The sequence below is a fragment of the Castor canadensis genome, chromosome 3 (assembly GCF_047511655.1).
Source record: "Castor canadensis chromosome 3, mCasCan1.hap1v2, whole genome shotgun sequence".
Lineage (NCBI taxonomy): Eukaryota > Metazoa > Chordata > Mammalia > Rodentia > Castoridae > Castor > Castor canadensis.
The window spans coordinates 198,162,237-198,174,500 of record NC_133388.1 but is presented as its reverse complement, the minus strand read 5'-3'; the positions used below and the strand labels follow the sequence as shown (position 1 = coordinate 198,174,500).

At 43.4% G+C, this 12,264-nt stretch overlaps 1 protein-coding gene across 1 annotated transcript; it reads left to right on the top strand.

The window, feature by feature from the left end:
- Positions 1–753: 753 nt before the first annotated feature.
- LOC109681751 (glycosyl-phosphatidylinositol-anchored molecule-like protein) lies at positions 754–11,975 on the top strand. The gene is made up of 4 exons (XM_020156623.2): positions 754–868; positions 2,589–2,690; positions 3,275–3,382; positions 11,680–11,975. Exons 1-4 carry the CDS (start codon positions 754–756, stop codon positions 11,973–11,975), a joined length of 621 nt encoding a protein of 206 aa, XP_020012212.2.
- The last annotated feature ends 289 nt before the right edge of the window (positions 11,976–12,264 follow it).

Below are 12,264 nucleotides of genomic sequence, written 5' to 3'. Positions count from 1 at the left end.
CCCCTCAATACCCAGCAGAAACTATTTTGCCCTTATCTCTAATTTTGTTGTAGAGAGAGTATAAGCAATAATAGGAAGGAACAAGGGGTTTTGCTGGTTGAGATAAAGATAGCTATACAGGGCATTGACTCACATTGATTTCCTGTGCGTGGGTGTTACCTTCTAGGTTAATTCTTTTTGATCTAACCTTTTCTCTAGTACCTGGTCCCCTTTTCCTATTGGCCTCAGTTGCTTTAAGGTATCTGCTTTAGTTTCTCTGCGTTAAGGGCAACAAATGCTAGCTAGTTTTTTAGGTGTCTTACCTATCCTCACCCCTCCCTTGTGTGCTCTCGCTTTTATCATGTGCTCATAGTCCAATCCCATTGTTGTGTTTGCCCTTGATCTAATGTCCACATATGAGGGAGAACATACGATTTTTGGTTTTTTGAGCCAGGCTAACCTCACTCAGAATGATGTTCTCCAATTCCATCCATTTACCAGCGAATGATAACATTTCGTTCTTCTTCATGGCTGCATAAGATTCCATTGTGTATAGATACCACATTTTCTTAATCCATTCGTCAGTGGTGGGGCATCTTGGCTAGCAAACCTGACTTTAAAAAAGAAAGAGAAATGAAGGCTCGCTCAGTTAAACAAAGCTGAGGCCCTTCAAGAACAAAATGAAAGGACTGCCCTCATAGCTGGCCAGACCCCAAGTTCTGGTGGACCTATGTAGCCTTCCCAAATTCCCTGGGCCTTACCAAGTCCCTAACCATGTGGGACTCAGCAGCCGGGGAGACCTCAGAAGCACCTCAGACACTGTTCCTCATCTTCCCCTTGTATTGGGGGGCTCTCATGTTTCTCTCTGCACTTTGGGTGCAGGTGTCAGGTTGGCAGCTCTTGGTTGTCCTGCTTTGGACTGTTTGAGCATTCTAAGTTTGTGGGGTTATTACTGTCACTGGTTTGGAATATTGCTCAACAATGACTCTTGCAATAGTGGCTCTCTTAATTTCTCTGTCCTCTTCTGTGAGGTTCTAATCATCTGTGTGCTTTCTATTTGACTGTCATCCATATGTCCCTTTATATCCACGTTCCATTCGTCTTCTAGATACCCTTCTCTCCTCCCTTATTTGCTTCCTCCTCCTCTTTTCCTCCCTCCTCCCCCTCCCCCCTCTTTCCTTGTTCCTCAGTTCTCCCTCAGGACACCTCCAACCTGGTCCTGGAGCCCCTCCCCCAGGTCTCTCCCTCTTCGTCCTGAGCCTCCCGCTCTCACTTTGGGACCACTTTTACCTTCAGCCCTTCTCCTTGGTCTACATGCTCCACTCCTGACAGGCCTTGATCTCCCAAGCCCCAGGGGTCTCCGTGACCACCCTGAACCCTTCCCCATTCACTCATGGCTCTTTATTTTTGTCATTTTCTGACTGTATTGAAATGGAAACTGTACCACATGCTTCCTGCCTCCCCTCTCTGTCCACATTGTGCCAGCAGCATCCAGCGTTACATTTGCAGGTTGCTTCAGGCCATTTCACCAGGCTTCAGTCTGTCCAAGAGAGTTGTGATTTCTGTTGGAAATGATATAGGGAACCTTCCTATTGTTTGTAGGGGTCTTCTTTCATTCCAAACGTGAGCATGTCCTTGTTAGTTATCCTTCCATGAGCAAATTCTGGCTTAATGCCTTTAAAGAGGAGGAAACCAACTCTGGACTTGGAGAAATTATCTCCTCCCTTGATCCAGCCATCCTTCTCTCTCATAATACTTTTGCCTAGAAGTCTGAACTGACAAATACCAGCACAGCTGCTTCCACTTTGCCTTTGTATAGCCTGCTCTTCTTCAGGCTGTGACTGGCTTGTGTCTCCTTTCTGAAGGTGTTATACACTCAAGAGTTCTACTAGTGGGGCTGCTAGGAAAAACTGCTTCAGTATGTAGTCAGCTTTCATGTAAGAGAGAATGTTTGCCTGTCACATACATCTTTCCTCCCTAGTTTGGCTGTCTCTTTTCCTGATATTTGTGTTGAAAGGCCAACCATCACTTTCGCAGTTGCTATACAAGGCCCTGTCTTTTGTTCTCATCTAGCTACTTCTCAGATTTTTCCTCTTTTCAAGTGTTTTTCATTGGATCCACTGTGACATGTCTAAGATTTATTTCCTTGAACTTGCTCTGCTTTGGACCGGTTGAGAATTCTAAGTTTGTGCGGTTATTACTGTCACTGGTTTTGGAACATTGCCCAACAATGACCCTTGCAAAAGTTCCTTTCTTCTTTTTTCTGTCCTCTTCTGGTGGTGCTCCAATCATCTGTGTGCTTCATATTTGATTGTCATCCATGTGTCCCTTTATATCCACGTTCCGTTCATCTCTCTTCTAGAGACCCTTCTTCCTGCTTTCAATTTCCTTTCCTCTTGAGTCAACTGGGCTGTTAATGCCATCAAGTGAATTTAAAAATATCAGATATTTTCTTTCTGTTCTAGGAATATCCATGATAATTTAGAAAGATTCCATTTCTCTGTAGAGGAGGGCCCGTGGGCAGGGTGGGAGAAAGGATGGTGGGAGCAGGTAGCTGCAGAAAGGAGCCCTTGCCCTCCCTGATGAGTTGTGGCTCTCCTAATTTTCAGGTTCCCCATTCTTGCAGGAAATGATGCTCCCCTTCGCCTTACTCCTTGTTGTGGGGTTCCCGCACGTGGAAACCAACAGCAGCAATCCTCTTCAAAAATCTTGTGAGTGTGATCTCAAGACACTCACGTTTATGGGGGGATGTGAATTCAGCTGGGGCTAACCAGGGTCATTCCTCTGGAATTTGGGTCATCTGCACCAGCTGGGGTGTACATTGTCAGGGCAGTTGGGGGGTGTTCATGAGCAGGGAAGAGGGTCAGGGAGAAGGAGGCTTCACTCACAGAGCAGCTGACTAGACCTGAGGGAGAGTCTGGAAGTGGCACTTCCCCACAGGAACAGCAGGAGTAGTTGTGTCCAGGCAAATCCAGGAGGATGCAGGCCTCTCAGGTGTAACCTGCCTATCTGGGAGGCTGGGCGTGCTCTGCAGAGCTCAGCAGTCCCACACATGGCTGCCTGAGGGTGATCTTGAGGCTTCCTCTGAGAGCAGGAGAGCTCCATGGTAGGCCTGGCTCTTGTCCTGGGAGTTAGTCTTGCAGAAAATTGCACTACACCCAGGACTGAGCTTTAAGGGCTTAGGGAAGTCCTTGGGTGGAAGGTGGGGCCAGCTGTCAGAGGAGGGTGGAGTGGGCTGCTAATGGGTGAAAAGGGATGTTAGAGCCAAACTACAGTGCTTCTTTTTCTTCCACAGGGACCTTCAATCTGAAATGCCATGAGTGTTCGTCCATAAACAACTTCGGCTGTGAGACTTTAAGGACGTGTGTGTATGAAATTAGGCGCTGTATGACAATCGCCATCCGTAAGTATCCTTTTGACACTTGGGGGTTTATCACCCCACCTGAGCAACTTGAAGGGGAATGACCATTGTGTCTCTGCAGCCAGCCCTGCTGTTACCCTTCTGTTATCTTCAAACTGGGGGCATGTTCACAGGCAAGGGGCTCAACCACTGATGGGACAGTGTGCATCAGCTTGTCGGCCAGGTATCTGCAAGATAGGGCAGGCAGTCCATGAGCCCATGATGTGTTCAGGGGCGGGAACGTTACTGGCCCGTGGGTCTCCCTATTCGTATGTGTTCACCCTGAGTGACTCTGTTGCCCATTTGGTTTGTGGCTGTGGGTAGGGAGTTTCCAACTAGCCAGGTACAAGCAGTGAACATGCCTTAACCCCTCAAGGTGATGCCTACCAACAGTGGGTGAGGACAAAGCCAGAGATCAGTCTGTTTCTGCTTCACACTCCACGGCCTCTAGTATCTGAGAGATGTGCCTCTCCCTACTGCCTTACCAGCCAGAGACCCAATTACCATTTCAGCAATCAGGGAGGGCAGCCATGTAGGCCCTGGTGGACAAGAGGGGGCCTTATCTGTGGCCGTGCTCAGGACTCTTGCTCTGTCCCCTGGTGGCCTCCAAATCCCCATGCGCAGTTGCTCTTGCAGCTTCACGTGGCATTCTGTGTTTCAAGAGCAGTGCCGAATGACCTACGGATTGTTCCTCCTTCATCATAAGGAGTGCCATTGCCCTGTGATTATCTGAGGTTTGGGACATGTGCAGGAGGCTGAAAATCTGGCTGTGTTCCCACAGGGAGCCACTAATGGGCGTCTCGAGAGGCTGTTTTCACTTGGAAATGAGTGCTCCTGAAGGAGCCTGGGCAGTGTTCTTCTTGGAATCTGCATCTCTCTATGACTCTGTTAGAGTTGGATTTGCAAGCCTGTAAAAGTAGAGACTAGCACTCTGGAAGGTCACTGGGGCCTTATACAATGACAGGTCTCTATTGTGATGATCTTCTTTCCATCACAGCAACATACACCTGAAATACCAGCTGACAATGAGAAAGGTTTGGTGGTTTCTGTGCATGAACAGCTGGACCCGTGACTTTGGCCTCTGACTCCACATCAGGGCAGGAGTATGTCGTGGAGGAAAGCATCTCACTTTGTGGCCAGAAAAAAAAAAAAAAACGGGGGGAGGAACAGGGACATCTGTTGTCCCCTTAAAGGCCATGACCTCAGTGGTCACCATTGGGAGCAACCAAGGAAAGAAGGGTACACAGGAGCGCTCTGAATTACTTCTTACAACTGAACCTGATTTCATTTGTCTTCACATGAAATACTTAATGAAAAAGAAATTAAGAACTAACATGTCCTTACATTAACATTAATCAGCCACATTTTGTAGCCTAGAACTTTTCAAGTGCACAAGAAAGAATATATTGTGTATTAGAGACATCCTTAAATGTTTCAACATAGTGTGAATTGATAGATTTAACCACTGCACGGAAATCCTTATGCACACACTCAGGCAAAGTCAGAATTCAATTACTTATGTGAACAGCAATATTTTATGGAAATACAGGACAGCACTACAAGGAAGGTGTCAAGATCTACATGTGAATGCTCGAAATAACAGAGAATGAAAGTGGATTTTAAATATGACAGTTTATGCCAAACACATTTTATGAAGCCAGTATTACACTTATCCCAAAACCAGGCAAAGACACCTCCAAAAAGGAGAACTATAGGCCAATCTCCTTAATGAACATTGATGCAAAAATCCTCAACAAAATAATGGCAAATCGAATTCAGCAACACATCAAAAAGATTATTCACCACGACCAAGTAGGCTTCATCCCAGGGATGCAGGGGTGGTTCAACATACGAAAATCAATAAACGTAATAAACCACCTTAACAGAAGCAAAGACAAAAACCACTTGATCATCTCAATAGATGCAGAAAAAGCCTTTGATAAGATCCAACATCATTTCATGATAAAAGCCCTAAGAAAACTAGGAATAGAAGGAAAGTTCCTCAACATTATAAAAGCTATATATGACACACCTACAGCCAGCATTATACTTAATGGAGAAAAGTTAAAACCATTCCCTCTAAAATCAGGAACCAGACAAGGGTGCCCACTATCTCCACTCCTATTCAACATAGTACTGGAATTCCTAGCCAGAGCAATTAGGCAAGAAGAAGGAATAAAAGGAATACAAATAGGTAAAGAAACTGTCAAAATATCCCTATTTGCAGACGACATGATCCTATACCTTAAAGACCCAAGAAACTCAACTCGGAAGCTCCTAGACACCATCAATAGCAACAGCAAGGTAGCAGGATATAAAATCAACATAGAAAAATCATTAGCATTTCTATACACTAACAATGAGCAAACGGAAAAAGAATGTATGAAAACAATTCCATTTACAATAACCTCAAAAAAAATCAAATACCTAGGTGTAAACATAACAAAAGATGTGAATGACCTCTACAAGGAAAACTATACACTTCTGAAGAAAGAGATTGAGGAAGACTATAGAAAGTGGAGAGATCTCCCATGCTCATGGATTGGTAGAATCAACGTAGTAAAAATGTCGATACTCCCCAAAGTAATCTACATGTTTAATGCGATTCCCATCAAAATTCCAATGACATTCATTAAAGAGATTGAAAAATCTACTGTTAAATTTATATGGAAACACAAGAGGCCACGAATAGCCAAGGCAATACTCAGTCAAAAGAACAATGCAGGAGGTATCACAATACCTGACTTCAAACTATATTACAAAGCAATAACAATAAAAACAGCATGGTACTGGCACAAAAACAGACATGAAGACCAGTGAAACAGAATAGAAGACCCAGATATGAAGCCACACAACTATAAGCAACTTATCTTTGACAAAGGAGCTAAAAATATACGATGGAGAAATAGCAGCCTCTTCAACAAAAACTGCTGGGAAAACTGGTTAGCAGTCTGCAAAAAACTGAAACTAGATCCATGTATATCACCCTATACCAAGATTAACTCAAAATGGATCAAGGATCTTAATATCAGACCACAAACTCTTAAGTTGGTACAGGAAAGAGTAGGAAATACTCTGGAATTAATAGGTATAGGCAAGAACTTTCTCAATGAAACCCCAGCAGCTCAGCAACTAAGAGATAGCATAGATAAATGGGACCTCATAAAACTAAAAAGCTTCTGTTCATCAAAAGAAATGGTCTCTAAACTGAAGAGAACACCCACAGAGTGGGAGAAAATATTTGCCAACTATACATCAGACAAAGGACTGATAACCAGAATATACAGGGAACTTAAAAAACTAAATTCTCCCAAAACTAATGAACCAATAAAGAAATGGGCAAGTGAACTCAACAGAACTTTCTCAAAAGAAGAAATTCAAATGGCCAGAAAACACATGAAAAAATTCTCACCATCTCTAGCAATAAAGGAAATGCAAATTAAAACCACACTAAGATTCCACCTCACCCCTGTTAGAATAGCCATCATCAGCAACACCACCACCAACAGGTGTTGGCGAGGATGCGGGGAAAAAGGAACCCTCTTACACTGTTGGTGGGAATGTAGACTAGTACAGCCACTCTGGAAAAAAATTTGGAGGCTACTTAAAAAGCTGGACATCGATCTACCATTTGATCCAGCAATACCACTCTTGGGGATATACCCAAAAGACTGTGACACAGGTTACTCCAGAGGCACCTGCACACCCATGTTTATTGCGGCACTATTCACAATAGCCAAGTTATGGAAACAGCCAAGATGCCCCAGCACTGACGAATGGATTAAGAAAATGTGGTATCTATACACAATGGAATTTTATGCAGCCATGAAGAAGAACGAAATGTTATCATTCGCTGGTAAATGGATGGAATTGGAGAACATCATTCTGAGTGAGGTTAGCCTGGCTTAAAAAACCAAAAATCGTATGTTCTCCCTCATATGTGGACATTAGATCAAGGGCAAACACAACAAGGGGACTGGACTTTGAGCACATGATAAAAGCAAGAGCACACAAGGGAGGGGTGAGGATAGGTAAGACACCTAAAAAACTAGCTAGCATTTGTTGCCCTTAACGCAGAGAAACTAAAGCAGATACTTTAAAGCAACTGAGGCCAATAGGAAAAGGGGAACAGGTACTAGAGAAAAGGTGAGATAAAAAAGAATTAACGTAGAAGGTAACACCCACGCGCAGGAAATCAATGTGAGTCAATGCCCTGTATAGCTATCCTTATCTCAACCTGCAAAAACCCTTGTTCCTTCCTATTATTGCTTATACTCTCTCTACAACAAAATTAGAAATAAGGGCAAAATAGTTTCTGCTGGGTATTGGGGGGGGGAGAGGGAGGGGGCGGAGTGGGTGGTAAGGGAGGGGGTGGGGGCAGGGGGGAGAAATGAACCAAGCCTTGTATGCACATATGAATAATAAAAGAAAAATGAAAAAAAAATATGACAGTTTATGACTGTCATAAAAGACAAAGCTGTCATTTTTTGCCTTCCAGTATTTATTCTCAGGAGAAAACAAAGCTAGCTACATGAGTTTCATCACCTGCATCACACATTTGTATTTGGATGCTGTGAGATACAGAAAGAAGGAAGTGACACCCCCCCTCCCCCCCGCTAATTGACTTGGTCATGAGAGACATTCATCTCAATATCCTGTGTTTTCAACTATACATTGACAATTAACATTCAGGTCAATGACTGAATTACTGTAGAATTTTCAGGTCTAAAAAACAGTTTTGTATACTAAATATGATTAAGAAATATGCTAGGATGTCTTAGAAATATAACAATTAAAGCTTGTAATACTAATACTACAGTAAACTTTATTTAACCATTTTATGTGCACGTTAGAATTTACCAAGTGATTTAGATGAGTTGTGTTATTTAATCCTAGTGAATTCAAATGGTAGCAGACTTGCACAAGAGTGCATACAGATTGGATTCACGTGAGCTCTTCTGACTTCTGATCTTTTGCTTTCATTCTATAAAATGTCATATTCTTCAAGAACTCAAAGTAGTTTTTTTCTACTACACGTTAAGCTATTTTGTAGGTCATTACGGTATCTACTCTCAAGTTGCCATTTTAAAGGCTTCTCTACATAGCTTCTGGATGCTACGAGGAAACAAAACTGACTATGGCTATAGACCAGGTACTGTTGAACTTTTTCTGGAAAGGACCAGATAGTAAATGATTTCAGCTTTGCAGACCATCTAGACACTGTTGAAATCACCCAGTTCTGCCTTCATAAAGGCAGAAGTGGCCATAGATGGCAAGAAAACATGTTCCAGGAAGTGTTTGTGTACAGATACACCCATCAGAGGGATATGTTATCAGAAAGAAATTGCATCTGATAGAAATGATAATTAAACGAGAATGGTGGGAATACAATTATCTCGAGGTGAAAAATGAGATAAGCTGTCTCTTGCCACCTCCTGTGTTCCCCAGGCAATTGAAGCTCTCACTTCAGTTCGGCCAATGGAAGAGTTAAACGCACTGGGATTGGAAGTAGAGAAATTGACCTGCTGTTAGTCTTCACCAAAGACAACAAACTTTATCCAAGAATGACTGGCTTTATCATGGACACTGTGTAGACAGGAAGTATTTTACAAAACAATATAAGAGGACCAGTTTTCTTCCATTATCACAAGAAACAACTAGTAAAATTTATGCAACAATACCATTTTTAAAAGTACCAGAAAATCAGCATGTAGAAAGACATCTAATGAAGTTTTGCAAGTTTTCAACACTGCAAATGCCAAAGAACTGTTGAGATCAAAGACTGAAACACCTGGAAGGACATACAATGTGTGTGGGTCGTGACACAAGGTAGAATAAAGGTAGCTATTCTTGGGCTGGAGGAGTAGCTCAAGTGGGAGAGCACCTACCTAACAAGTGTGAGGCTTTGAGTTCAAACCCCACTACCACTAAAAACAAAGAAAAAAGGAGATAGCTGTTCTCAAATTAATCTGCAAGTAAATAAAATCCCAACCAGAATCTCAACAGGAGTGACAGAGGATGGGTGGGTACACACCTGTGCTTGTGTTTTGAGAAGTTGATTCTGAGTATTTATTGAAATATAAAGGGCTCGGAATGGCCAAGGCAGTCTTACAGGGCGGGGGATGCTGCAGGATGGGTGCTCTGAACGCTCAGTATCTTTTGTTTGGTTTGACTAGTGAGGACAGTGTTGCACTGTATCAAGACTGGAAAAGTAATATTAGAAGAGGAACAAGCACAGGTAGTGAGTTCTACACCCCGATGGTGCTGTCACGCAGTGCAGGGAGGAAGCTGCTGCTGACATTAGGTAGTGATGTGTACACTAGGTGTCCATTTACAGTACCTGCACTGTGCAGCTCTCAGTGTAAATGCTGAACCAACAGAGCATTTAGAGGAAAATGTAGAACATATTTGTGTCCTTTCTGTAATTAAGAATTTAAGAACCGAACCAAACGGTGCTACTCCCATTCTAATACAATTGACAATTTGGATTGTATTAATTGTCACAACTTCTCCTAAGAAGAGACCAATAAAAAAGTAAAATGCTAGCCATAGATGAGAATAAAGCGTTTCCAAACCTGTGTCTGCCACAAGATTGCTCGTCATATTTACTGAACTTCCCACAGATCAGTCAATGAAAAGCAGATCATCCAACAGAAATTTGAAGAAAAGACATAAAGGACATGTACCAGAAAATGCTATTTGAATGAGTAACAGATGTAAGAAAGTTGCTTGGTGTCATCTCCTTGAGGAAAATGCAGGTTAAAACCACACCATGGTAACACTTGACTAATATCCAACAAGACCACACCAAGTTGTCACAGTTTTGAAGTGTACAATCCTTTGGAGTAGAGATAGATCCAACCTCATCTGGAAAAATTTTAAACTACTGGCTAAAGCTGTCATATGCAGAAGAAAATTCCACCATTTCTCCTATGTACATACATAACAAAACACGTAGCCAGGGCTCACCATAAGTCAATACAAGAATATTTATTGGAGGACTCCTAGGAGTAGAGGAAACCCTGAAACAACTTTAATGTCATCAGTATAGACTGGCATAGTCACCAATGGGATTGTACAGCTCAGTAAGAGTGAGGGATATACAATAGGCGCAATAGGGTTGTGTTCCACTCACGGTGTTCAGTCGGGAGCCACCCCCAGTAGCGTACATAACGCATGACTTCTTGTTTGTACCATTCAAGACTAGGGAAAACTAAGACGTGGGCTGGAAAGCCGTGTCCCTCTTGACTTTGGCTGCTCAAAGCAGTGTCTGAGTGGAGCAACAGAAGGAGGAGTCTGGGGCTTCCTTACAGCTCTAGCTCTGACTTTAGGGCTGGATCTGATGACAGTTGCATGCACACTGTGAAAACCTATTGAGCTTTTAATGATTGCACCTTATTCTGTAGAAGGTTGAGCTTCAGTGCACGCTTTACATGGAAAAGAAAAGAAAATGACTGACTTGATTTGGTCACGCAGCAAGACCCAGAGCCATGGATGACTGACTCATTTATGGCAAGTTTCAGAATAAATGATCTGTGTAAACACTAGAGACCACAAGGGGAAGAGATTGTCGCCCGGTGCAAACTGTTTAATCTGGGATTCTTGACGGAGGTCTCTGGTGGACCTCTGGTGGAGCTACCTCAACCGGGTAGCTCTGGTTGACCCAGGCCAGTAGTGATGGTGATCACATTAGTTGTGAGCCCTCGAGCGTAGACCCTCTGGTGAGGCCATCACATTGCTTGTGGAACTCTGTTTGAAAGGGGGCATCCAGCCTGTGCTGGGAAGGAAGTTGGTGTGAAGGGACATCGACATGTGTCTGTGTTAGTGCAGGAGCTTGGGATACCAGGCAGAGGGCTGAGAAGGAGCTTCTATTTGGAGTTGGTTCCAGCTGCAGGAAGTGAGTGAAATGTAACATCAACATGTGCACTCTTCTTAAACAGCTGTGGAGTCTCTGGGACATTAGGAAAGCCTGATTCACGGTCTCCATTCAATTTATACAGCTCTGCAATGGTTAGGGGAAAAAGGCATCAGGACATCGCATTTGTATAGCTACATGACACCAGGATACCATGTTGGGAGGGACAGAGGCAGAGGTAAAGATGACAGCATAAGTTAAAACACCTTTGGAAGAAGTTTTCTTGGAGCAGTCAGCCGCTCTTGTGGAGTTGTCTCCCCATGAAGAATTTAAGGCAATGACGTAACATTTGGGAATGTAGAGTGTATGCATACACCTAGTTATGGTTGAATGTGCTTTGGTGTTTACCATCAGAAACCAATAATATTCATCTCTTCTTTTCTAGGTTTGAACTCTCGTGAGCTACTCGTTTACAAGAACTGTACTTGGAACTGCACGTTTGTATATGCAAGGGACTTGCCTCCTGAAACCCCAAGAAAACTCCCGAGAACGAATAGTTTCTTTTTTACCTTTTGTTGTAGTGGTATGACTTGCAATTCAGGAGGACCTTCTAATGTTGAGAGGGACTTGTTGACAGATTACACCACTGAGGAAGATCTGCCAGAAGGGACCATGCGCTTGGGGCAGTCTCAGCTTTTCCTGAGCCTCGCCTCCCTCCTGGTCAGCAGCACACTGTTGTGAAAGTCCTCCTCGGAGGGTCTGTTCCTCTCCCCCCGGTGCTTGGAGCACTTTGCTTTGTTGCTCCGTTGTGAACCAGGGACACCGATCTCTCAGCCCCCAGTTGGCTTTTTGTAAGAAAGCAATAAAGAGCGTTGTTGGTTGAAAACATTCTGGAATGTTTGTTTCCTCGTGTATACTGAGGTACCCACAGTGGGGATTCTCCTCTGGATCTGCTCCTTTCTCCCCTGCTACGCCTCAGGAACGAGTCTGTGGTCTGGTTATTTGAGTGATCTTTTCTCCTTCAGACATG

Excerpts from the sequence above, each read along its gene's own strand:
- LOC109681751 (XM_020156623.2), top strand. The coding sequence starts at position 754 with ATGTGGGACTCAGCAGCCGGGGAGACCTCAGAAGCACCTCAGACACTG. Across the intron at positions 869-2,588 it reads ACTTTGGGTGCAGGTGTCAG|GTTCCCCATTCTTGCAGGAA; the intron begins GTTGGCAGCTCT and ends CCTAATTTTCAG. Across the intron at positions 2,691-3,274 it reads CAATCCTCTTCAAAAATCTT|GGACCTTCAATCTGAAATGC; the intron begins GTGAGTGTGATC and ends TTTCTTCCACAG.